General features: G+C 47.2%; 1 protein-coding gene across 3 annotated transcripts in view; it reads left to right on the top strand.

Moving 5' to 3' along the window:
• TTLL4 (tubulin tyrosine ligase like 4) overlaps positions 1-26,831 on the top strand; it is a 1,554,536-nt gene that overhangs the window by 170,262 nt on the left and 1,357,443 nt on the right. For all 3 annotated transcript variants that reach the window (XM_069616870.1, XM_069616872.1, XM_069616871.1), the window contains one exon: positions 15,356-16,897. In XM_069616870.1, coding sequence (XP_069472971.1) covers positions 15,356-16,897 — 1,542 coding nt within the window. The remainder of the gene's footprint in view (positions 1-15,355; positions 16,898-26,831) is intronic.

Here is a 26,831-nt window from a genome sequence, read left to right as displayed (position 1 = left end):
GTTTCAGAGCACAAATTGCCATTCTAAAAGTAGCAGATTATCTATGCATCCTTGGCACTAGCGATGCATAGCTGCTGGTCATCTTGGAGCTCTAAGCTGCATTTGATGAATGTCATACACTACCACATGCGCAGTAAAGTAAATGTCTAAGCTATTTCTTCTCCTTCATTAATAATAGAGCTCAACTGGAGGTTGGAGAAAAAGGGCTCCAAATCACAACCAAACCTATGCTATGCGTCTACAACCTTTAGCTCTCCAGTTGTTGTGAACTACAACCCCCATGATCCTGCACAATTGGCTAGACTGTCTTGAGCCGACAGTATTTGTAGTCTAAAACCGCTGGAGAGTGAAAGGTTGGAGACCCCTCCCCTATTCCATATGGTGTCCAACAAGGCTCCGTCCTCTCACCCACATTAATCAACATTTATATGGGACTTATTTGAAAAGAAATGAACATCAAAATACACCAATTCAGTCAATACACACCAGCACCCTCAAAGTAAAAAATGTAACATTATCACTCACGAGCCAGTCTGCTAACCCACAAGAAGAACTGGATGTTTGCACACCATTTAAATAGTTCCCCTTAAATAATCAGAAATCCTACCCATGACCACCACCCATGCTTAACATTCGATACAAAATTGGGGTCAGTCACCCCTATAATCTCCTTGCACTTGCTTCCCATAGCTATTGTTGAAAGTTCACCAACTACGTAGTGGGATGCCTCCAAAATCCCAACCTTTTAAAAGGGAGCACACATTAAGGCAGCTCATTCTCTGAATGAGCCCCAGAAATGTGGAATTCCCTTCCCAAGGAACCATGATATGCACCACTCGCCCACCTCCGAAGAGACCCAAGAATCGTTTCTCTTTAAAAGCAAAAATCTCTGCTTGGATGGCCATGAAACATTTCCCTTTCTTATAATACCACTTCATACCTTACATGACTGCCTCTGCTCCATCTAAAACAGATACCATTTCCCTCACCACCATAACTGTACAGCGCTATGCTGTATCTAGCCCAGTGGGTAATGCTCCACTGTTTGACATCAGAAAAGTGAAGGAGGGCACCAGTGTTTGTTGTCAAACGACCTGAATAGTATATCTAAAACAATCTACTACCTTTTTTTAAATAATATGATATGGCATTTATAACGCGCCTATACACAAGTGTTTCAAGGCGCGACGAGGCAAGGGGGTGTGACAAAAAGGGAGGATAGACCACGATCCTACTAGGCCAGGTGTCATTCAGATCGCGCAAGTGCATGGGAAGGGGGGGGGGAGGAAAGTGTGCAGGGGGAGGGGAGAGGGGAAAGTGCAGTACATGGGAAGTGCAATAAATAAGACATAAAACAGCCATCTAGTGGCAAGTGCAAGGAAGTGCAGACGTAAGTGCTGGTAGGGGGACTGAAGGGATACAGAAAAACGGTCCCCAAGTGCAGGGGTTGCCAGGGAGGCAGTGCAGGTGGGTAATTGACGGGGCTTGGGCCAGAGATCAGAAGGGTGGCCAGGCAACCAGTGCAATTTCAGTCAGGAGTTCAGCAAGGGAGGGGAGGAGAGAAAGCAGAAGCAAAGAGGAAGGTTTTGAGGTGTTTCTGGAACCGGAGATGGTTCTCCTCGAGTTTCAGGGAGGCAGGAAGGCTGTTCCAGAGAGAGGCCCCTGCCGAAGAGTGATCTGCCACCAACTCGTTGCTTGGAGAAGCGACTGACCCTAAGGGAGTTGGAGGCAGATGAGCGAGGAGCTCGAGAAGGGAGGTATTTGGGAAGAGAGAGTTGAAGGTATTGCGGCCCCAGACCCCAGAAGGCCTTGTGTACAATGCAGAGGGTTTTGAACTTAATCCTCGCAGCCACTGGGAGCCATTGCAGAGATTTCAGTCCTGGACAGATACGATCCCTGGGCTTGAGGCCAAGGACAAGTCTCGCAGTCCTGTTCTGGATAAGTTGCAGAGGGCGGAGAGTGGAGGCAGGCAGGTTTAGATGGAGGCTGTTGCAGTAGTCCAGCTTGGAGAGGACAGAGTCGAAGATGACCCCAAGGTTTTTAGCCTTGCAGGTGGGAGTGGGAGGAGGGCCAAGAGAGGCCGGCCAGAGTGCTGCAGGGAAGGAGGGAGTGGGTGTGCCGATGAGTAGAATTTCAGTCTTGCTGCCATTAAGGCAGAGGTCGTTGGCGGCACACATCCTCCCCCGCACACAAAAGGGTCCTAGGGTACAGAGTCCTACCAGGAACTCTCTAAAGTTCCCTATAGGCCAGTCCACCCCAGCTGACGGAGAGAGTAGTTAAGAGCACATACCTGAAAATGTAACTCCTACTCAGTCACAGACAAAAAAATAATAGAGCAAGAGAAAGAGCATTAGCTTGTTATATTTTAACCTTTCTATTCTCAACTATTCTAGGTAGGGAAGTCCAGCCTGCTGGACTTCCAATCATACATCTACATATCTTACATAGAATCGGACACAGTAGTTCTTAACTCACCAAGCTAACTTTCGAAAACTTCTTTTTGTTTTCGTCATATAAACCGATCAGAACATCATCAAATTGAAATTCCCCCCTCCCTCCCAACTTTTGCCATAGCGCCACTAGGTCCTTCCATCCCGTTCTTCCCCTTCCAGGAAGTTAACGGTAAATGTCCAACAACTTGAGACTTTGTGGGCACCAGTGTTCCCTGAATTCCCCTTTCAGATGGAGACTGGTTTTCCTCCTTTGTTGCGCTCAAACACTTTGCAAATTAAATGGATTCAATAATACATTGCTGAACTTCGAATAATATGTGAATAGGGCTCAATTTAATTGAAAACAAATTGATCAAAGGACATAGTAACACTATCTGAAAGCATATGTGAGTCACAAAAACATATCCCTGTCTCAAAACAGATGCACAAAGTAGTTCAAAAAGAAAACCTATTATGTTCATGTGTCAATCACAACTCGCATCAGATTATAAGGTGAGTAGAAAATGCAAATCTAAAGTCTGTCCTGAATTCCTAAAGCCGACACGTGTTTCATTGCATTGAAGCGTTTATTTCTTTCTCTGGATTCAGCAGACTTGAATAGCTATCTGAATAAGCACAGAGCAATGGCACTCCCATGCACAGGTGTTTACTGAATGCATGCAGGGTACATAATTATCATTCTGCTTCAACTTTGATCCACAATTTCAGCCTTTCCTTTTGGATTTTCCTGAATGAAAACAGCCAAGAATAGGACGGCCATGGATAACTAGCCTAGATGCATATTTCATTACCTCAATACACAAAGCAAGCTTCTTACAGTTGTCTGTTTCATATATAGAACTGTATTGAGTACAAGTGTGTCCAAGCAGCCCCGACGACGACCCCTATGGGTCGAAACACATTTAGCAATGTATTATTGAATACATTTAATTTGCAAAGTGTTTCAGCGCGACAAAGGAGGAAAATCAGTATCTTCCGTTTGTTAAGGGTGGGTAGGGGTTAACCAACATTCCACCTCTATCGCAGCTCAACAGACATCTTTCAAATCTACTTATCACATTTACTTAATGAGTGGTTACTAGCGCACTCCTCACCAGGTACCCCACCACAAGCTTACCCCTTTCAGATAGGCCAGCATCTCTCCCCAGTCCGCTGAGAAACACCCCAGGTTATTGTTGGCCACATACGTTGCCCATTCCATCGAGACTGTCCCACATTTTCCTTAACCAGTCTTTCTCCGTCAGGATCGTTGGGCTCTTCCACTTCTGTGCAATAAGGGCCATCGCTGCCAGGGTGAAAATAGCTTTCGCCTTGGTGCTCCCTCTCCTTTCCTCTCCGCCCCCCAGTACCTTCTTCCCCAATAAAATATCCCGGGGGATCTTGGCTGACTCCCTCCCCTAGTGCCTGAGACAGGGCTCGTGCAATGTCGCGCCTAAAGGGCCTAACAATGGGGCAGTCCCACCAAATATGAGGTGCCGTACCTGCTCCCACGCAGCCCTTCCAACAATCCCCCTAGGTTGCTAGGTACATCGCATCTAGGCGGGCTGGGGTATAGTGCCAGCCGTAGATATAATTATACCAGGTCTCCTGCAGCAGGGCCACTTTTGCCACCTTCAGAATAATCTTCCACAACCTCTCCCAGTCCTCATTCCATTCTAGCCGCCAGTTGCTGCTCCCATCCCCTCATGTACGCCCAAGCAACCTTCGGGCTGGCACTCTCTAGAAGCCTGTAAAGGTCTGAGATTAAACCTATGGACCCCTCGTGCGCTCGAAGGAACCGTTCAAACTGCATTAGGTCGCGTATAGCAGCCTTCCTTTCGTCCGCCGCCATAACCCAGTGTCTAATTTGGAAGTAGCTGTGCCTTTCTCCCTAGCCCACCCCAAACTCCTGCTTACATTCCTCAAACGTTTTCACATTTTTGTCGCGAAACATGTCCCTCAGTGTCCTACACCCCCCCCACTTCAGGAACACCCCTTTCTCCAACCCTGACGTGAAGTCCCCGTTATTGAAGATGGGGGTAAACGGAGATGGAAAGGTCGTGATCCCCCGCCACTCCACCGCGCTTTCCCAAATTTCCACCATTCCCTCAGTTATGGCACCTCAGGTAGAGGTGAGGCGGTCTCAACCTTCGTGGAAGCCAAAGTACCTCCCCCAGGTGGTGTCGGGCTACTGTCCATTTTCACCCAATGCTTATTGTAATCCTCCGCGAACCATTCCCTAATTGCCCCAAGCTGTGCAGCCTCATGATATTGGCGGAAGTCGGGAAGAGCCAGGTCTCCTTCCCCCCTGGATGCCATTGGTAGTCTGGACAAGCGCGGCCTCTTGCCCTCCCAGTTAAACTCCTTGACCGCCTGGTCTAATTCCTTAAAGAAGCTCACCGGAACAGATGGCGGAATAGCCCGAAATGGGTAAAGCACCCGGGGGAGAACCACCATTTTAAGGACCCCCCCCCCCCAACCTGGATATCCTTGGGGCGCTCCTCTTCCTTAGATCATATTTAATTGCCGTTAACGTAGGGGCATAGTTCGCTCCGTACCACCCCGCCAGAGAAGGGGCTATCCTGATCCCCAAGTATCGTAACCCACCCGGACTCCACTTAAACGGGGAAATTGCCTTAATCTCTTCCACCTCATTCTCCCCTAGGGACAAGTTCATCAGTTCCGACTTCTGTAAGTTGACCTGCAAACCTGATTACTCACCAAATTTGGTCAGCAGTTCTATGCTTGCCTTGATGGACTCCATCTGGTTCGTCAGCGTGAGCAGCATATCATCAGCAAATGCCGCCACTTTATGCTGGCCTCCCCCAAATGGTATACCCTGAATATTGTCTGCCTCTCGTATGGCCAGGAGAAGTTGTTCCAAATATATTGCGTAAAGCAACGGGGAAAGGGGGCACCCCTGTTTCGTCCCCCGCCTCAGATTAATTGGCTGAGACATCTCTGCATTTACTAAGATGTGCGACGTGGGATTCTTATAATTTTCTGTGACCATACTAATGAACTGTCCTCAGACTCATGTTTTCCATAACCTGAAACAAAAACGACCACTCCACCCGATCGAACGCCTTTTCGGCGTCTAGCGCTAGAAGGATAGCCGGAGTGGTCGTCTTGCATGTCTTCTCCACCAAGTGGGCCACCCGCCTGATAAGGTCAGCGGTCTGCCTCCCTATCATGAACCTTGCCTGGTCTTGTTGGATCATCGAGGGTAGGTGCTTTTCCAGGCGTTTCACCAATATTTTAGTGAAAATGTTTGCCTCCGTATTTATAAGGGCGATAGGACGATAAGATGTACATTCTTCTGGATCCTTTCCCGCTTTATAGATTTTTGGCCGCCTCCATTGAGGGGGTAATGCTGCCCCTGAACCCAAACATATTAAATAATTGCGTTAAATGCGGAACCACTAGGTGGGAGTAGGTTTTATAAAAGGAAGCTGGGTAGCCGTCTGAGCCCGGGGCCTTATTGCAGGAGAATGACATAATGATAGCCCTTACCTCGTCCTCCACGATAGCCCGACCAGCTCCTCCCCATCCTCTCGAGATAGTCGCGGGGGGGCAGAGCCCCTAAGAATTCCCTCTGCGACCGAAGCTGCAGGTACTGTGAAGTATACAGAGCTTCATAAAATTTGGCTAATCTCCCCTTTATCTCTTCGGTCCGGGTGAGTCTCTCTCCCCTCTCGTCCCTCATGGCCATTATAACATTCTGTTCCCTGCTTCCCCTCAGAAGGCGAGCCAGGAATGAGTCTGCTTTATTGGCCTTTGCATAGAATTTTTGCCTAACCCTGAACATTGCCTCTTCCGGCTTTTTGGTCCTTAGGATCCCCAGTTGACCCTCTGCTAACCTATATTCCCTCTACACCTTCCTTGTGGGGGTCTACCTCACTCGTACCCTTGCAGCCTCAACCTCCTTTTCCAACTGAGTTTCCAACCCTCTCTCTGCCTTCAGAGCAATGAGTTCCCCTCTGTCGCCTTGAAAGCGTCCCACCTTGTGCCAAGACTCATGTCCGAGCTATTGTTCCTCTCAAATTAATCCCGGATCTTGCGTCCAATCTCCTCCCACATCACCTGATCCTTCAGGAGTTCCCCCGGGAACTTCCAACCCCATACCCCCGGCCTTTGCCACCCCAGCTGCAGCTTCATCTGCGCCACCTTTTGGTCAGCTATCTCCATGGGACCCGCCTCGACAGACTCCACCCCCTCGGTCAGGCTTGCGGACACCTAAATAGTAGATTCTGGATTGGGTTCTGTGGACATCCGAGAGAAACGTAAACCCCTCCTCCTCCCCCTGTAATGCCCTCCACACATCTCGCAATCCAGCTTCCTGCCACCGCTCCTTCAGCTTGGGAGAGGCCATCACTCCCCCGCCCCCCTCTTGCTGAGTTCAGTCTCGCCGTCTGTCCCAAGCTAGATTGAAGTCCCCCATCAATATTACTTGTCCCCTCGCAAAGTTCTCCAATGCCCAGGGTTTCACGCATGAACTGGTCCTGACCCGCATTTGGGCTGTACACCGATGCTATGGTGTAAGACGAGCCCATGTGCTCTCCCCTCACCATAATGTATCCCCCACTTTTGTCCCTAAGAATATCCTGGATTCTGAATTCTATCCCCCTCCCGAATGCCAAAGCAACCCTCCCCCCCCCTTTCTTTGTAGGACCGGCGTCAAACATCTGTGAGAAGCCCTTCAGCCGCAGGCGGCTCTGGTCCTTCCTTAATAAATGGGTCTCTTGCAGTGCTAGCACATCCGGCTTATGGGACCTGGTGAATTGCTCCAGTTTTGTTTGTTTGTTTGAGGGGGGAGTTTAGCCCCCTTACATTATGTGTTAGCCAGCTGAAGTCCGGTACGCCCCCCCTTGACCATCCCACCATCCCCTCTCCGGGTCTGCCCTGGGCCCCCCCACCCTCCCTTCTGTGGGTGTACTGAACCCCTCTTCCTCCTCCTCCACTCCCTACCTCCGTCCTCCCGTTCAACAGAGCCTGTGCTGCTCCACCGGTTGCTATGACCATCCCCCAGTCATCCCGTCCTTCCCGCCCCCCCTGAATCCCCAATTTAGGGTGAGACCGCCCCTCACTCCATACTACCCCCCCCCGCCCCCCCCCCCCCCCCCCAACCCCGGACACTCTTGCCCTTACTCGTTCCAGAATGTTTTCAACACCATCCTCCTAGGCCCCCATTGAAAGCCCCTGTTCCCACCACCCCCCCCAACAGCCTTCTACCGAGAATCTAGACACCCAGGCCCCCCGTACTGCTGCCACCCTTCCCCTCTTTGGCACCACCTGCCCCCCCCCCCCCCATAGTTGGTCCCCGCAGTACCATCTTAACTACCTCCCCTCCCCGGCCCCCACCCCCACCGTGGACCATTCCCACGGTCTTCCTTTTTCCCTTTGCCTACCTCATGTTGGTGGCCCCCCTTCCAGGCGCCCCCCCCCCCCAGTTATCCAGTTCCAGTCGGATTATACCGTCTGCCTCCTGAAAGGTAGTTGCTCGCCTCTGGCTCCCTTCCCACTCGAACACCAATCCAAATGGAAAGGACCATTTGTACTTTATCCCTTTCTTGGCCATCTCCCTCACGGCTGGGCCCATGTTTCTTCACTTCATCAGCGTGCTAGCGGCCAGGTCCTGAAAAAAAGAGATTTCTTGTCCTTTATAGATAACCGGTTTGCCCTGCCTCGCCGCTCTCAACACCGCCTCCTTTGAGCTATATCGAACGAAAGCCGTCAACACATCTCGTGGTCTGACATTTGGTCCTCCCGGGGTCCGACCCACCCTGTGGACCCTATCCAACTCATTCGCACCTGGAAATTCCTCGCCCAGGAGCCCTGCGAAGACCCCTGTGGACCTCTTCCTTCAATTGTTAATCTGTGACGGTCTCCAGTAACGATTTGATCCTGATAACCCTTCGGGATCTGTTCTCCAGATTCTCCATCATTGCCGCCATATTCCTTGTAGCAATGTCCAATCGGTCTATGGCCTCACTGTTGGCCATTGTGTCCCTTTCGCACTCCTGAAGGCCTCTTTCCAATAGATCTGCCCTCTTCCCCCAGCTGGGCTGTTTCTTGCTGCAGTTGTCCTAGTGCTGCATTGAGGTCACTCCTCATCAATTGGAATTGCTCTTGAAAAGTTTTAGCCAGGGACTCCCTCAAGTTCTGCATTTCCCCCCTAAGGTCTTGCCTCGTCATCTGCATCGGTTCCTCCGTTCCTTCCTTGTCCCGTTGCTCCTTCGGTTGTCCACTCGCTCCTTTACCCAAGTCCCTGCTCTCCATTGCGTGCCAAAGCGCAGTCAATGTTTCCTGGGGCTCGCCCGCGAGGTGACCAGCCTTCCTTGTCCTCCCCTTGGACCTGGAAGACATCTATGGCAGGCCAGTCCCGCGACTCAACTGCGTCGCTCACAGATGATTGGGATCGCCGCTGTCTCCTCAATTGCTTGGGAGCCTCTCCCTCCACGTGTGCCGGGTCCTCCTCACTGTGGGTGGCCGTCTCGGCCGCTATGTTATGTTGCACCACCTTCTCCAGTGGGCTTCCACTCGCCCCCACCTTCGGGCCCGTGGGCCACTCCTTCCTTGTCACCCGGTCCTTGCCGTTCCTGAGTCAGGGTGCCCCCATGCACCTGCTTGCGGGGGGCCACACTCTTGCCGCCACCGCTCTCCTCAGCGGCTGCCGGTACTCTCACCTTCCCAGCCACTCCACTGGAGCTCCCCACACTCCTTCAATCCTCTGGGGCCTGCACTCCACACTTGCTCCTCTATCCTCTTCGCTCCCCTTCCTTCTCACCGCCACACTCCTCACCTCTGTTCCGGTGTGCGCTTGTTCCGGGAGAAGGCGTTGCTGCGCCTTTGTCCAGTGCTTTCCTCCTTTATGCTCCACCACGTTGCAGAGCGCCCCCAGCGGCCCTCCTCTGGCCGCTACGTTGTGCGCTCTTTCTGGGGCGGGATGAGCCCCCGGCTCCTCCGAGTGCTGCTGGTGCTCCGGTGTGCTGCCACAGACTCCACAGCAGGGCTTCCTCAGGAGTTCTATTTCCCGGGCTCGTGCTCCACCTGGGTGGGAGTGGAGGGGTTACCCGCTCCTTCTACCCGCGTACCTCAAACTACGCTGCTGGGGCCCCGGCGCAGGCTCCTTTGCTGGCCTGCAACAGGAGTCCTGCCTCCTGGACTCGCGTCACGCTCCACCTGGGGGGAGGAGAGCAATCTCCCGCTCCTCCGATCTGCGTCTCGCCAATGGCGCCACAGGGGTCCTGGTGCACCGCGGACTCCTCCGCTCGGTTCCCCGGTGCTTCTTGCCTCACAAGCTCTGAGCCTTGGTACTGGGGGGGGGGGGGTTTAGGCCGCCCGAACCTGGCCGCAGAGTCCCGGAGCTGCCGTCGGCATGTCTACTCTGTGCCGGCGGCCATCTTGGAATCGACAATCTACTACCTTTGAGGAGAACTGCAGAAAAAGTCACGGGTGCACTGGGAGACGTAGAATTATATAAAGAAACCCTGAGCAGAGTTGTGCAATCACAATAGATGCTAGAATAGCTATTGTTAGTTAAGCTTTGAAACAGTCCTATTTTAAATTAAATTGGCCATCAAATTAATTTGTGGTCAGATTGTGATTTTTATCCATAGAAAACATACAGGTTGTATATTTTCTGCCAATGCACTTCAGACATCCACCCGGGCCAGTGGTAAATGGGGAGAAATAACAAATAAAACAGACAACCAAACATCTAAAACAAAACAAACGGATTAGTGCAATTTATCCTTGCATGTTTACTACTCCTTCCCATTCATTTATACAACTGACGTTACTCGTGCAAGTGTATTTTCACTGCAACTAAAGCAAAAATCAAACCTATTTCTCAATACTTGTATTCTGAGTAACCTGCTCTGTAATTGCAATCTCCATGTACTTCGTTTTTTTGAAAGCTGAAATACCGGAGCCACTTTTAGAAAATCTTCTTGTTCAATAAGACTCATGGGTTCTGTTACCTGTAAGTACGAATATCTGTATGTTGCAGAAGAAAGAACCATACTAGTTGGGAAAATAGGGTGAATCATAACAGTAAGAAAAGGTTTTTAGAAAAAACACTGAGGTCACATCCTCCTTGAAACCATCTTTCCTGGAGATTACCTGTCCTCCTTTGAAACCTTATGGAGTTTGTGGCAGAACTGTGTAAGTGATGACGTGATGCTATGTGTGTGAATACGTCATGGTCCTAGTGATGAAAATGTAAATGAACAATATTTATGTGGTAAAATTCATGAGTCATTCAACATAAGACCATAAAATGTGCTTGTGCAAGGTAAATGAAATGGATGCATAAAATAAACTCCAAGACGAAATGTCACACTGGGTATGAAAGAAACTGATGGTAAAATAGGCACTTAAACAGTTGGAGGGTACCACAAGAAGTTAGAGGATGCCATGGATGTAATACACAATATACAATAACACCATCTTTCTGTGTATGTCCACTAGTTTGCGAATGGACAGTCCAACAGAAAATATAGAGCCCATTCACTTGGGAGTTGATCCTATTCAACCTTTCTTTTGGTTTATATCAGTCTTTGTAATATTTAAAGAAAACATGAAAAGTTAGTCTTTGTTCATGCGACCTGGGGCCTGTAAGGAACTCAATGTGGCAACAGTATAGAGACACAGGTGATCACAGTTCAAGGGTGTTTGTTAAACTGTATAAATGGGTGACAAAAACATCTAACCAAAATCTAAGATGGGAGCAAGCTACGACCATCAAATAATAATAATAAGGCAGTCCTACTGGCGTCTTGTCAAATAAAGGCCTATACTAAAAAAAACTATTGCCAATCCTTACGACTAAGTTATAAAACGGTGTGGGATAGTGTTCACCAGGAAAAAGTGTTCACAAATAAGTCAGGATGTTATGACCAGTGTCTCCCTTCCCCACCTTTTGTAGCATGGGACAAGCCGGGACTCTTGAGACCCTTCTCGAATGTTATCCTCCCCCAGTCTGGTTCACTATGGCCCTTAACTCAGAATATTCTCAACTGTCGTATTCATGAGTCTCAAATGTCTTTTAAACAACCTTTCACTGTGGACGTCCCTCAGCCGGGTTCTCTTGTCAACAGTGTTCACAGGGTTATCGTACTCCACCCTGTTTTTCAGGCATCCCTCAGGGTTCACATTTGCCAGCTACACAGTTCACTTTGCTTTACCACAATGTAGGATTTACTTCCCTTAGCTTTCCTCTTGGTTACGATGGCCTCCCTCGGTCAGGCTCATGCTTGTCCTTCTAACACAGTTCATGATTTTATCATCTCATTAGAAAAGCGGGGTTCCCATCCCCTAGTTTTCTTTCGGCATCCCTCTGTTGGGTTCACACTTGCCTTAGTTCGCAATTTCACACATCAAAAAGCAGGGTTCCCTTGCCCTAGCTTTCTCTTGGCATCTCTCTGTCAGGTTCACACTTTCTACAGTTCACAAGACTAGAAGAGTACGGTTCTTTTCTTACCCAAGTCCGGGTCTCGGCCCCCAGTCAGGCTTCAATTACTTCTATTCACACAATGTTCTCGGGGTATTGCTGACCACCCCAATTCGCAGGCATCATTCAGCCGTGTTCACATTTGCCCCAGTAGCACAGTTCACTTTGTTTCTTCAGCGTGTCACAGACTTTTGATTGTACAAGGGGTTTTACTCGACACTTGTATGACCACTTTGACCTTTCGTCTGGCTCTCCTAGGGCCTCCTGGTATCTGTAGTTTTTAACAAAAAGGCCACCAACTAGGGTCTTTTGAATGAGCACCCACGTGGCACTGGACCATTCTGCAGCTGGTCTCTCCCTGGGCTTTTCAAAGTTCTGTAACATACAAGGTCTTCTACAATTTACATCATGTTGCCGTTTGCAATCTTCACTCAACACAGTTCGGTTTACTATCGGTTCTCCCTCCGACTCACCGGCTGTGATGTACCGCTTGTCATTTCTTGTCTCTGGAGTCAAGGACGGTACCACAGTAGCAAGAATCTCCCCCTGCCTTGGTTATCAGTGTAGAAGGGCCCCGTTCACTGTTGACATCTGTTACACCACACACTAGCTGCTGTTCCCGGCCTTATGATTCCTTTCACGGATGCTTTGCGGGTCTGGGTCATAAAGGGCAAGGGCACTTCCCTCCTTGTCGTCCTTTTGGTTCTCGCCGCCTTTCTCCTCCTTTTGAACTGTTGTCCTGGAATAGCTGCTTCCTCATACAGTTTGCCTTGCTCAAAGTGTGCTTTTGTGCTCCACCTTTTAATCCTGTGGGGAAGGGAAAGGGCCGTCGGGTGTGTAGTTATTGTCAAGTGCGTGACCCTGCCTGACCCTTGTGTTGGGACATGTCAGGTAAACGGCCCTGGTTTAAGTTCGTTGTCTTTCATGCTGTAAAAGTGTTTGTCGGAAAAGGGGGGGCGAGGGTAGAATTTCTGAATATCCTATGTGGTAGGATGGGGAAAAGGTGTTCTAAGGAAGGGGGTACCGCATCTCGCCTGTCTGTGTCCCACTTCCATTCCCAGAGGACCCCTCATCCAGGTGATCCTTCCTCAGTAGTCCACCCACAGGAACTGGATCCAATAGCAATGGCTGTTTCCTCGCCACCTGGATGACAGATGCACAGGAACTAGTCAGTGAGACACCTTCAGGTTTCTCACAGGCCACAGAGCTCAGTCTTTCAATCTAGAAAATCTCTTCAATCTAGTTTATTCGAAAATGTCATGTGGTCCTCCTCTCCCCTACCTCCCAAGATTTGAAAACTTCTCTGAAATTTTGACTCTCCATCCAATGTTTTCATAACGTTGTTTGTTGTTGTCCTTATGTTTGACCTGTGTTCGTTGCAGCTTAATTTGCAACGACTGGTTGATTGACTGGCAAAGTAAATGCCACATGGGCCTCTGATCGCTTAAATCACATTGTATCACAATTTGCAGAATTGCGCAACATTCTTTTTCTCCAGATCTTGGGAGGTGTACTATATTTCCTTTAATGACAAAACTGTAGTTTGTACAGTGCATGCAGGCGCAAGTGCTCTAATTTGACATATTATGTTTTAGTGGGAGCCGTATTCAGCAATGGGTCCCTGAAATTGGAACCTGGATACTGGATGTTCCTGAAACAATTGTCCAACCCTGGAATCAATCCGTTTAAGATATTCCAGTGCTTATTAATTGTAGATTTAATCTTTTTTGCTTTGTATCGAATACTTGGATACATATACTAATGATGGCTTGATTTTTCGTTAGGTGTATGTTGGGTTTACCCGTTTCAAATCCTGTGCTTTAGCCCTGAATGCATTGACTTCCACTGCCTGGTATCCTCGGTCTGTGAATGTTAATCATCATTTCCAGTTTCGTAAATTATTCTTTCTCTTAGTAACTGCCTCTAGGCAACATTCTTAATCGAACTAAGAGGATGAAATTCAGCTGGTGTAGCTGGTTATTTCTACCAGTAACATAACTAAAAATGTTAGTGGAGTAATTAGTGTCGGTAATCTACACATCAAGGAAGTCAATTTCTTGTTTGAAATCCACACTCGCTGTGAGCCCATTTACACTGGTTTGTTTCTCAATTGTGGTGCTCCTCTGCGCCTCCTTCCTACTCATTTTAAAACATTGTCATCCAAAGTCCCTGAATAAGTTTGAAAACCGCCCTACAAATTGCAGGGCTAGTTACAGGGCACTGTTAACCCAGAAAAAACATGTTCCTCAACCTCCTACTGCACCTACATTCTCCTTAGTATTCTAGTACAATAATTGATGTACTCTATCCCCACCGTACCCTCTAATTGAAATATCTGATGCAACAAGCCTGTGCACAGAACGTTCTACTGTCTTCATAAGAATACCCTCTCTCATTGCTTTTTTTAAATGCTTTTCCAGTCATCTTACCTAGGTCTCTAGCCTCCCCCATTCTCACTTGCATTCAAGGGAAAGCTAGATACTAGGTCAATTAAGCATTACCCAAACCATAATCTTCTTGCTTTTCTGTTATCCTAGTACTTCTCTTTGGGTTGGACGACTCTCGGAGGAGCGTAGTGAAGTCATACACCTGATTCATCTGCATTTTGAGTCATAAAACATGATAGTCTGCAGATTGAATTGATATCTTGCTGGATGCGTTTGAGGGCTTGCAAAATCTACTACCCGCTTACTCGCATTGGCAATCAGATTTTATGAAGGACTGGTACCAATTGCATGCAAGTATGGAGATGTTTAAAACATGTATTTGACGTTTACTGCAAACAAACATGTTTGCAGTAAATGGCAAATGTTTCATTGTGCATGGCTGGCCTTTGGGTGACAACATTGCGCCTAATATGAAGTGTGCTTATGGTGACGGCCATACCGTTTTAGCGAAAGCACTGGCAAACATTTTGCCAGCCATCACAATGGGCAAGTGCTTTTCAGTAGAGTACCCAAACTAAGGCGCTCACCCTGCAGGTCTAGTGGGATTTTTAAAAAATGTACGAGGCCTTTGTTAAGCTCTCTGATCCCTTTCTTGGTCCAGGCCATGCTGTTGGAGCTCTCTGATCCCTTTCTGGGTCCGGGCCATGCTGTTGGAAATGCTTTATAGATCAAATGTACACCACAGCACATTCTCGCAGCAGATTCCAGCTTTCAGGATCTTGAAGGCAGTACTTCTTGGTCTGCTTATATATTCAGAATAATGATGGCACTAGGCTCATAGGACAACAATATATTGAGAGCAATAATCCCCTCTTCCTTGTGATTTCCAGTTTATCTAAAAATCTTATGTGTAGACTATTTGTAATCTGTTATGATGCTTTTTTTGTTTTTCCATTGAGTGTTTAGGAACGACTTGATCTGCAGTGATGGTGCCATTCTGACAATGTGGACAATGCACAAAGTTATCTGAAAATGTTGAAAGAATAAAATGTAATGATTTTGCATGTTTTTCATCTTTACAGGCTGCCAGATTGGAACATACCGCAGACACGTGCCCAAACTCATCATGACCAACTCCTGCCTGTGCCACCTGTGATATGGCCATCCATGGCCTCGGCAGGGACTCAACAGTATAGCTCTGGCTTGAAAAGGGGAATCCCGCACAGTCCAGACCCTACATCTGGCAACCAGACTTCCAACAGCTCAGACGGACATCCAGAGACTAAAAGCAGGTGGCTTGTGCCACAGCTACACGTAAAGCCAATCTGGAGGCTGGAGAAAAAACATGTTCCTGTAATAGAGGATCGGACCCGTGCACTTTCTGGCATTTTCCCACAGAAAACCTACTATTTTTTTCCAGGCCAGTTGACTACTACAGATGCCTCCACCCCACCATTGCGGACTGTGTTTAGTGCACCTCAACAACAGACAGGCCTGTCTTGTGGCCGGTTGGCAAACACTTTGGTTTTTCAGCAATCTACTCGTGCTCATAAACCTTATCAGAAGCTTGAGTCACTATGCTTAAGTTCTGAAGCCTCACATAAAAGAGCTCCTCATTCTCCCAGTCGTAATCCTTTTGCTGAGTTACCTGCCAATATACTTGCAGCATCTGAAAGTGCCATGTCGTCATTTGTAGATCAGTACCGTCTGCCAAGTGCAGTTGGAGAGCCACCAAACCTTGCATTGAGGACGCCTTCAGTTCGCTCTAGGAAGGTTTCTACTGGCTTGTATAAACAATCTCTAAATACCAATTCATTCCTAAGGCCAAACAGTGCTGCTGTGCCTTCATATCTGTCACAGGAGAGCAGGAAAGTAAAGAACCCTCGGATGTCTCCTGGATCTGCATCCTGGCACCAGTCTGGAGGCAATGGAGATGGAACCACAGGTCACCTTGATGCTGCACCTCCCAAAAGCAATAGTGTGGTTTTGGAGCCAAACCATATGTCCCCTGCTGCCTTCTCAGTTCACAATGCGGCTGATCCTATAAGGCCACTGACTTCTTCAAAGTCTAATGATGTAGGAAGCAGGAGGGGCCGGACGGAAACCAGAGACAAAGAGATGCGGCTTACAGAAGCAGTGCGGAAATTGTCCCAAAATGGCTTTTCCAAGAATCATTTTAATCAGGACATTGGTTTTGGTAAAGACATGAGCAGTAGTGTGGGTTTTCAAGGTGAAGCCCCCAATGCAAACTGCAAAAGGAAAGCACAAACTGTGTTGCAGCCAAAGCCATTGGAAGAGGGAGACCGTTGTATTTCTGTCATCAACCACCTTTGTATTAACCGGGATGCAAACCTTACCAGCTCTCAAAGTGCCAATGCCCAACCTAATCACATTGCTGCTGACTCGTTGACCTCCAATCCAGATATTCATGGATCTGTTCCACCATATAAAACTGTTAGTTCTCAGTCTCATAAAGGCGAGCCTAGCAAGACAAAAGGCGAGGACGGTCGTGTGATGAATGTAACTGCGGTCACAACCCAAATATCCACCATACAGCTTGATAAAAAGATTGGTGGTCTACATGGAAGCAGACGTGATCTGGCTTCTCAAACTGGAGACAATGTGTAAGTATCCCTAAGAAGCGCAATGTGGGTTTGTGCATTGCACAGAATTACTTGGTTTAATTTTTGCTGAATTGGAGTCTGGTGTGCACCTCTACTTCCACAGTCAAATAATGTGTTTGTTGCCTCTTTGCTTTGTATTCAAGTGATAGGTTTGCATAGCTGCAAAAAAGTACTGAGGTCCAGCCCCATAAAAGCCCAATACATGTATACTCTCCTAACCTACCAACCCCTGAAACTATTGGACATGTAAAGATGAATGGAATACTTGTCACAATGTGAATGTCCCTCCACCCTTGCTATCCATAGAAAATGCATTACGCCTAAGTTTACAGGTTTTCTTTTCTTTAAATGTCGGATGACTGCTTTCTTTTGGGAGACAAAATCCAGAATGTGTACCACTCCTCCTTTTGTCTTCAAGCACCATCCTTGGTTTCCTGTGGCGTTCTGCATTTCTGCCTGAAAAGCACTTGGTACACAGTAACACCCCTCATTTTAAACCGAAACTCCAGCACTGGTCTGTTCATATGTATTCTTTGCAGTCTTCCCCCTCTTCCCTTGTTAGTCTTTGGTTTTAAAGGCTGGTACCGCAGTGCCAGCAACTCTTAATCTGCCCGGGAGTAGGGATAACCACCCATCTGCATCTCTTGCTCTATACATGAAGCAGTACCCTCTCACATTCACCAAATGTAAACTCGTTTCTTGAATCTACTCTGAAAAGAAATCCTGGTGAAATGTAACGTTACTTATTTTATCTAAGTCGATGAGTAGGTAGTTGGGAGATGGCTACAAATTAGGGATCTTCTCTCCCAATTGCCTCCTAGTTTAGGCAAAAAAAGAGGTAGGTTTAATTTTCCAATGTATCGCAGTAACGATGCCTGAATAAGAATATAGAAATATATGCAAATTCTAAGTTCTTGCTCTGAAAATCATGATTCGGCCTTAGTTATAGGTAAGTGGATGACGGGTAAAGCCAAAAGCGAATTAAAAATATTGACGATGTGCATATTTTTATTTTATAATTTCTGCATTACATTCTAAATCCGCCTGCTATAATTTTCCCAATTAAAAAAACAATGTCAACCAAAGTGGACCAAAACAGATTAGTGCATAACATACAGTAAATGGAAATGTATGTAATTTCACAATCTAATCTCTAACAGATGTTAAGGTTATTGGTATTGGTGCATGACAAAGCAACTGCAATAAGTTGACAAAGTAGGGGCAGGCAGCGAAGTACTCAGGCAAGCAAGGATCACATGAACAAGAATTGTAAAGTTTGATCACACTCTTTGCGGAAAGTCTGAGCATGGGACCTGCCAAATAGATTTAATTTTCCTCCAGATTGATAACTCCAGCAAGTACACACCAGTGGCATTGGAGGCGCCTGGCTAGGGCAGGTTAAAAGGGACATGTGTCTAATGCGGCGCCTGGGCGAGTCTTGTAAAGTCATATAGTCTTTGCAGAAAAGCATGTCCTGAAACCATTTACCAATGGAGATATGGCTGCACCGTTCTAGGAATGCAGCATACATTGTTTGGCTAACGGCAGGCCAAGGATACAAATCTGCAAGTCTCTTTTGATTGCCAACTATCCACCGAGCGGGCATCCTAGACGATCTCTTTCCAGTGGGACAAACCTGTCCTCGCTTTTTGTGATTCCTACAATCACGTAGCTACTAAACATGTGAAAGAAATGTCGTTTAGTGCAGGAATGGATTGAGGATCGGCCAAATAGTCATCAACAATTTCACAAATGCCTAAAACGTATATGGAAAAAAACTGCTATTGCTGAATGGGCACACCTCACACTTGTGTGATGATAAAGGGCTTGGGCGAATCAAATGTATGCTCTGGGAAAAGGTCGGCCAGGCTTATACCTTGTGTTGCCCGGTCTGTGTGGATAAGTGGGGCTTAATGAGGGGACAAACTCCTTGAGCTCTCCCCCACAATGCATGTTTCCTGAATTTCAGGATGGCAATTTGCTATTTGTAAGATGAAAATCTTCTTTTGCCAGGCGGAAAAAAAAGACTGGTTATGTGCACTTGGTCATTGCTATAAATAAAATTGCTTACAGAAAAAGAAATGCAATCAGTCATTGCTTATAGTCTCAACTATTTGTTTTTTATTTGTATTTATTAAATGTATAGAGTGCTTTACTCCAAAGCGCTTTACATTACAACAGGATACATGGAATAAGTGGAAGCTTAAGTGCAAAACATGAGACTAACCATCAAAACAATATACAGAACAATTAGCCTAGGTCAGAAAAAGAGAAACCGAACAGAGGAAGAGAAGAGAGGAGAAGATGTTAACAGGACGGGGTAAGGAGAAGGTGAGATTTCAAGGAGGAGCGGAAGGAGGGGTAAGAGGAGATGGAGCAGATTGAGAGAGGTAGAGAGTTCCAGTGTAGGGGAGGAGGAGCTGGAAGGATCTGAAGTGGGAAGGAGTGCAAGGGGGTGGGTGGGGAACAGTAAGAAGGAAGAGATCAGCAGATCGGAGGGGGCGAGAGCAGCATAAGCTGTACAGCAAGTATTGAGCATGCATATTGATTTCAAAGAGGTGAGCATGAGATCTCTACAAGTAATTAGATGGGTATACATAGTTCTAGGTGAAGGGTTTAGAGAAGATTTCACTGAACTGAGAGGGGAGGGGGTGTTTGTGGAGTGGGAGGCTGGAATTGCAGTAAGTCAAAGTGCCGCTTAAGTCTTGGTATGATATGATGGGTTATTTATAACACGCTTAATACCCAGAGGTTTCTAAGTGCGGACCCGGGGATCTAAACTGTGTTGCTCCGTGTCTTGCTTCCAAGGCGAGCACATTCCCGCTGAGGTATCCTCCCAAGACAATATAGATTTAGTATCGGTATTTTAGCTATCCTCCCGAGACAATATCGACTTGGTATTTAGTATTTGGTATCGATTTAGGATTAGAGTGGAGATATTGTTGGTCACTAAAATGTCCACAGTTTGCCCCACCATTTTTGAAAGATTGGGCCCTCTGCCCCTCTCCAGATTCGTGTGATTTGTGATCCTAGGAGCAATCACAAGGGGAGTGAAAAGGGTCGCCTTGTGTCCAATACAGGGATAGATCTCAGCTTATGTGTCCCCTGTGAGAAACTTGAAGGTGTCTCACCTGCTAGTCCCTGGGGATCTGTCATCCAGGTAGCCAGCGCTATTGGATCCAGTTTCTGGGGGTGGACCAGTGCGGGAGGATCACCTGGATATGGGGGGGGGGGGTCTTGTGGGAGTGGAACACCGAAGGGTGAGACGCAGTATCCCCTTCAACACCTTTTCCCTGACGCTTAGAAACTCAACCCTTCCCCCTTTCCCGACACAAACACTTTCTTACGGCAGTTCATTGTGAGCGACAATAGACTAACAGAGCTGTATACCTGACGTATCCCAACGCATAGGTCAGGCAGAGTCCGGCAATTACTGATAATTGCACACACCTGACTTCCATCACACTTCTCCACACGGATAAAAGGTGGAGCACGAAAGCACACTCTGAGCAAGGCCAAATGCACGAGGAAGCTGCTATTCCGGGATGGCAATTTAAACCTAGGAGAAAGGTGGCAAGACCAGAGAGGGCGACAAGTAGGGGAGTTACCCTCGTCCTTTTCACAAGGATTGTGACTTTCAAGAAGCCTCAAGGAAAAGAAACGCAAGACAAGGAATTTCAGCTGATGAGCAGTGTAGCGTGTGTCAAAGGTACACAGGGCCCTCCTGCATTGATAACCAAGGCCTGGAGAAGCGATTGCCTCCCTGGTACTGTCCTTGACTTCAATAGTAAAGCACTGCCAATGAGTTCAGCACAGCTGGTGAGTCGGGAGAAACTGATGGCAGAACAGACTGTTATGCTCAAGGTTGCAACCAGCAACATTGTATGAACAGAGAAATTGTGTGCAATTGAACTTTAAGAAAACCCAGTTAAGTAGCAGATAGTGTTCCGGCGTCGCGTGGGTGCTCACTTGAAGGTATGTTTGGTACCCCGCCAACCCCCCCAGAGCATGTGAGCATTGAATGGCAAAATAGAAGTGGTCCTGCAGAGGGTTAAGTTAAATCCTGTGCACATTTGAAAGACTTTGATTACTTACGAACTGAAATTGACCTGAGCCCAGACGAGTGGTATCCGGGGTGAACGGTAAAGCTTACCCGCAAAGATATTGTTGTGGCTAATGTGAACACGACTGAGGGATGCCTGCAAATTAAAGTTGGTCTGAACCTGACTGAGGGAGGCTAATCGTTTAAGAAGGATCTGAGCCCAGCTGAGGGGGATCCCGGGCGACTAGTAAAGGGCCCGACTTTAAGGTTTCTTTTTTAAAGGAACTTTTTCTTTGTTGTTTTGGTGCATCAAGTGGAAGCAAGACTTTGTATGAAAGAGACTTGGGCACAGAAGGCCCTAATGTTGGTAAAAAACTCGTCCAGAAGAAGCCCAGGAGTGGCTGTCCTCGAGTGACCCGCCTTGTCCCGTGCTAAAATTGAGGGGAAGGGAGGCCAACGGTCTAAAGATTCAGACTTACTTTGTGAACATTTCTTTCTTTTTGTGAACATTATCCCACACACTTTTTGTAATATAGAGTAAGGTTTAGCAATCGTTTTTTTTTGTTTTTTTTTAGTATAGGCCATCTTTATTTTGACGACACAACTAGGACAGCGTTTTATATTTGATGATTGTGGCTGGCGCCCATCTTAGATGTAGGTTTAGATAGGCGTTTTCCACACCCCTGATAAAGTTCAATAAACACCCTTAAACTGTGATCACTTGTGTCTCTCACTTTGATACCATGCCTTCCTTACACCCCCCAGAAGGACCACCTGTGGGTGATGGTAGGAATATGTGCCAAGACCTCTTTCCAGAAAAGGACTGCTTTGGGGCATGACCACCACATGTGGAATTGTGCACCAGGATCTTAACACCCTCTCCAGCAGTTGGGCAATGTAGGTTTCATTTTATGAAGTCAGGTCACGGTGGGGGGGAAGGGGGGGAGTTGCCACCCGTAGTACAGCTTATATACTCATTCCTTGTTTGTTACATCTGGATGACTTATGCATACAAGACCATATGCAACCCCAGCTATCTTCGCCAATGGGGTTTGCCTATGTTCTCCTCCCATCTGGTCATATAGGGAAGCTTGTCAGAGGGGTATAAGCACTCCAGAATCCTCTATAATGTGAAGACCCTTGCCTCAGTGAGCCCTGCCTGGAAGGAGAGCTCGAGAGCATTCAGTGGTCTGATGCCTCGATGTTTAACCCTGGGGTTCGTGGTCCAGTGTCTCGAGTTGTATGTATTGAAATACAGTTGGAATTTGGTTTTGGCTTATGTGAGCGAAAGGAGTGTTTCCCTGTGATGGAACTGCTGCAAGGTTTCGAGACCTCCGGCACTCCAGCTCAATCTTCTTTCAACTTCCCTGGTTGGAATGATGGGTTATTTAGGACTGGGAAAAGTGGGCCAAGGCCGGGTGGGTTCGCCCATCTAGTCATCGCTTTGTTCCAATAATATAGCTTGTTTCGAGTTGCAGTTAGAAATGGTGTCCATCGGATTTTTAGAGCTCTTAAACAGGAGATGGGGAGGGGGGGGCTTTGATGCTGCTTGTTCTATCTTTCTCCCTTTTTATAGAAGTCAGCTATCCGCCAGCTGAGCGCCTGGCATATTAGTGCTGCTAGGTTACATCTATAAACGTCAGGAACTCCCATGCCCCCACCCCCTTTCACAATTAGATGTATTTTTTAGGGATCCTAGCTTTTCTTCCCTACCCCAGATGAACACAAACATGTTATTCTTTAGCGCCTGAAGGAATTACTCTGGTTGGGAGGGACTATTGGGGTGTATGTGGGTAATCCACTCAATCCATGAGATCTCCTGATTTAACCCAACCGACCTCCCCATCTGACCAGGTCATCCGCTAGTTGTCTAAGAATTGGGGTAAAGTAGTGGTGGCATAGGTGGTCCACCTTGCCTGGGACCTTAACCCTGAGGTAATCGATTGCCGGTCTACCCATTCAATCTGGGATATTGCAGCTAGCCGAGTTCTGATCTCCTGGGGTAAGGAGATACCGAGTCCCTTAGATTTGGTGTAGTTAATCGTAAATCCTGATGCCAATTTGTAACTGAAGCCCTTCTAGTAGCGCCTTGAGCAAGGTGGGGCCTCAATGAGGTTTAACATCAGATTGTCCGTGTGCAGGGAGATCTATTCTGCTCTGTCGTGAATTATCCCTCCAATCTGTCCATTCCCCCTAATTCTTGCGGCTAAGTTTTCAATGGAAAGGGAAAAAAATCAGTGGTGATGGAGGGTATCTTTGTCTGATGCGACTGATATCATTGGGGCAAGTCTTCCACTAACCCCCATTTTCGTGTCCAGCGAATGGTAGTTAGCGAGGACAAAGTTTTTAAAGTTGGGACCAAAGTTTAGGAATCTTGGGAGTAGGCTGATGTAGTGCCAATTAACGTTACATTGTTGAACACTTTGTGGGCATCTAGGAACATTACTCATCTGGTTGCCGTTCCTTGTCTGAAATGTCGATGAGTTCTAAAGTTCGCCTGATGTTGTTGTGTGCTGAGCTGTCGATTATAGACCCTGTTTGGTCGGTCGGCATCTATCATAGAGGTGAGCACTTTGGAGAGTCAGTTAGCTAAAATGTTCGATTTTAGTTTTTCGCATCTTTGTTCATTTAGAGATGGGCCTGTATCGCAGTTGGTGGGGTCCTTCCCTGTTTTTCGGATCAGGTTGTTTATGGCTTTTTTCCCAGAGTGGGTAATTGAGCCGGTCTCCATAAACGAGTTAGTGCCAATAGGGTTGGGTAAAGCTGGGTCCGTTGTCTTGTAAAACCGTGCCTGAAGCCATCTGGGCCAGTCGTATCTTCTGACATTTTGGTGACTGCTTGGATGTCATTCAGCTGTATGGGAACCTCAAGCTCTGCTTTGAGCACATTTGGGAGATTTGTGACCTTGGCGCTTGCAATATATTGCTCCTGTGTGTGGATTCTAAGTGTGTTTTAGACATAAGGGAGGAGAAATGCATTTAAATGAGCCCGGCCTTACCATCTTCATCTGTGGAGATGTTGCTGAGTCATCTTTAAGTAAGGGGATGCTATACCGGGTTTTTAGTTTCACAAGTTTGCATGCTAACCACCTGTTGGCCTTATTTCCTTTAACGTAGTAAAACTGTTTGGTTTTGAGGCCCTAGCAGTTCGTCTGGGCATGTGGTCTCTAATTTGGCTCTGCCTTCTTTTAATGCTGGACTATGACGAAACAGATCAATGAGCTCTCCTCTTCCACGGCTTACACCTCCAAACGAATTGCTCTCTTCCGTCAATTTTTCACACCAGCAAACTGCCTCACATTAGCCAGAGCTCTGGTCCTATCGAAGTTGGATTATTGCAATGTACTACTACTAGGCATATCCAACACCAATTTAGCTAAAATGCAACTACTGCAAAACAAAGTCCCGACGGCAGCTCTGGGCATAAATAAATCAGACCATATCTCTAAGACTAGGAAAGATGCCCACTGGCTCCCCATCAAAGCCAGAATTATCTTCAAAACTTTATGTATCACATACAAATGCCTGACCCAAAAAGGACCCATCTATCTCAACAATACCCTACACCCCAAAGTTGACAGGAGATCACTAAGATCGAACGACAAACTCCTCCTGACCCTCTCTCGCTTCAAAACCAGCAGAGCAGGGGGGAAGCAGCTTCACCTCCCTAGCCCCCAAACACTGGAACACCCTACCCACTAACATTAAAAAAGAACCCTCCACGGTTTATAAGAAACTGCTAAAAACTTTTAGTCAACCAATATTAGCATCTAAAGATAAGTATCCTTACCTCTGCATATTATTGTGAATATTTGTAAATTGTATTTTAGCACCAACTGTCCATCAATAATGTAATGCAACTAATGTAATGATTGTATTAATTTCTAAGCTGTCTTATAACCTCGCAGTGACACCGGAGTGTCTGGGCGTTTAACAAATAAAATAAAAAAGATGCTCTCCACGCTTTTGGGGTGCTGTGCGGTTTATGAGCTTGCCACAGCCCACTGCCTTCATATCAGTGTGTGGGATTATTTGTTGTTGGGGTTTTCTTGAACATAGCTGCTAATTGTGTCTGCGATGTTCTGCCATATGTCCAGGTCTGAAAGAATCGGATTGTATAACCTCCAGGGAGGTCTGTGCTGGCTTGATGCCTTTTTATTGGATTGGGGTGGTTTTACTGAGTTGAAAACAACCATGGCGGAATTGACCGTAGTCTATTTCGCTGCAAATATGTTTTTACCTTGGTTAAAAAAAGTACCCCTCTCACCCCCCACAAAATCCAGCCGTAGACCCACCCCCCTATTTATCTTTTCTATGTCTGCCCCGCCTCTCCTGTACCATGCAGAGTCAGTTCTGTCCTGCTGACGCCACAGGGACCCCTTTTTTCAATGTGTTTTTTTTTTTTTGGGTTCCCCCTTAACCCGAGAAGCCAAAAATAAGGAACATGGAGAGCAGGAGTAACCCCTGCAATCCCCGCTCCACATAGTCTGTATTTTCGGCTTCAAACTAATGATACTGGCCGAATTCGGGCATTCGTAGCATTCGCGAAATCTTTTACAATTTGGATGAAACGCTTTATATTATGTCTAGGGTTAGTATCACCGGGGCATGGTCAGAATCACAAATCGGAGGACAAGAGATCAATCCTTGGGTACCCGCGATGCACATGCCAAAAGTAGGTGGTGTCCCTAGCCTCAACCATCATCTCAGGCCTCCACCACCCCCAGTTCCATCAGTAACTTAACAAAACTCTTTGCATTTCTATAGTTCATCCTTGTGGGAGGGAGGGTTTTGTTCATCTGCAGGTTGGAAACAAGGTTGAAGTCGCCCCCTACAATATCCTGCCCTTCTACGAATGCAGCCAGGTGTGGAGTATTGAGGTCAAGTCTTTTTGTCATTGGGTACGTACAGCAAGATTTAGGTGGGCCTGTGACCAAGAAGGTGCCCCTTAATGCAGATATATCTTTCTAAGTGGTCCCTTAGTGGGTTTTCACAAAGGGGACTCCGCTCAGTATTAATGTCTACTCCTTTTTTCTTTTTGCCTGCTGACGAGAAATATTGGGTGGGGAAGTTTCTGTTCTGAAGTCTGTGTTCATCGTTTTGGAGTAGAATGATTTCCTGGAGGAAGACTATGGATGCGTGCAGGTCGCCAAGTTGTAGCAGCACCCCTTTTCTTTTCATCAGGGAATTTAGCCCCTGTACATTCCATGTGATGCAGAGGAGCGGCTCCACCTAAGGAATGTTGGGTTCTTCAGTATGTGTATCTCCGTGTTCGTTTGTTACCTGATCCTGAAGTCGTCAACGCGGCTGGGGATGTGTTGTGGCCTTATTTAAACAGACATCATAAAGAAATGGAACATGCTGAGTTGATGTACAACCAAGCAGAACGATGGGGCATGCCTTCGATGGTGGGGAGCCGGCCAATCTCTCAGTCCTACGTCACGTCTCCTTTCCTCCAAAAATGTGGTTCTGTCCCTTCAGTGCAGGGGCCATGTGTCTCAATCATCCGTCCGCTTTAGGTAGGTGGCACCACTTGACGCCAGTCTCATTTAGTATTGCAAGAGTCAACAGGGCAGGCCAACTAGGGTCTTTTTCTAGTGTTTGGGCCTTACCAGGTTTGCTCCAGGCACTCCTTGGTGTTGCAGAGCTGTCACTGGCATGTTCGTCAGGCCCCTGGATAGGAAGTTGGAGCAGGCGTTCACCCTCCTTTTGAGATTCTATTAGGTCCTTCTTTGTTGATGCCCGAAGGCTAGCAGTCGGGGAATGTACATCTGTATGGGATCCGTTTGCCCCAGAGCCATGTGTCCTTGGTCTGAAGCCCTTCCTCTTCAGAAGGGTCACAGTGGTGAGATTTTGGTAGAGCGTAATTTTCGTGTCCCTAAATACGACTTCA

The sequence above is a fragment of the Ambystoma mexicanum genome, chromosome 9 (genome assembly GCF_040938575.1).
Source record: "Ambystoma mexicanum isolate Mex_15411 chromosome 9, UKY_AmexF1_1, whole genome shotgun sequence".
In the NCBI taxonomy this organism is placed as follows: Eukaryota; Metazoa; Chordata; class Amphibia; order Caudata; family Ambystomatidae; genus Ambystoma; species Ambystoma mexicanum.
Note: the sequence above shows the minus strand (reverse complement) of the source record. Positions and strands in the feature narration are given on the sequence as shown.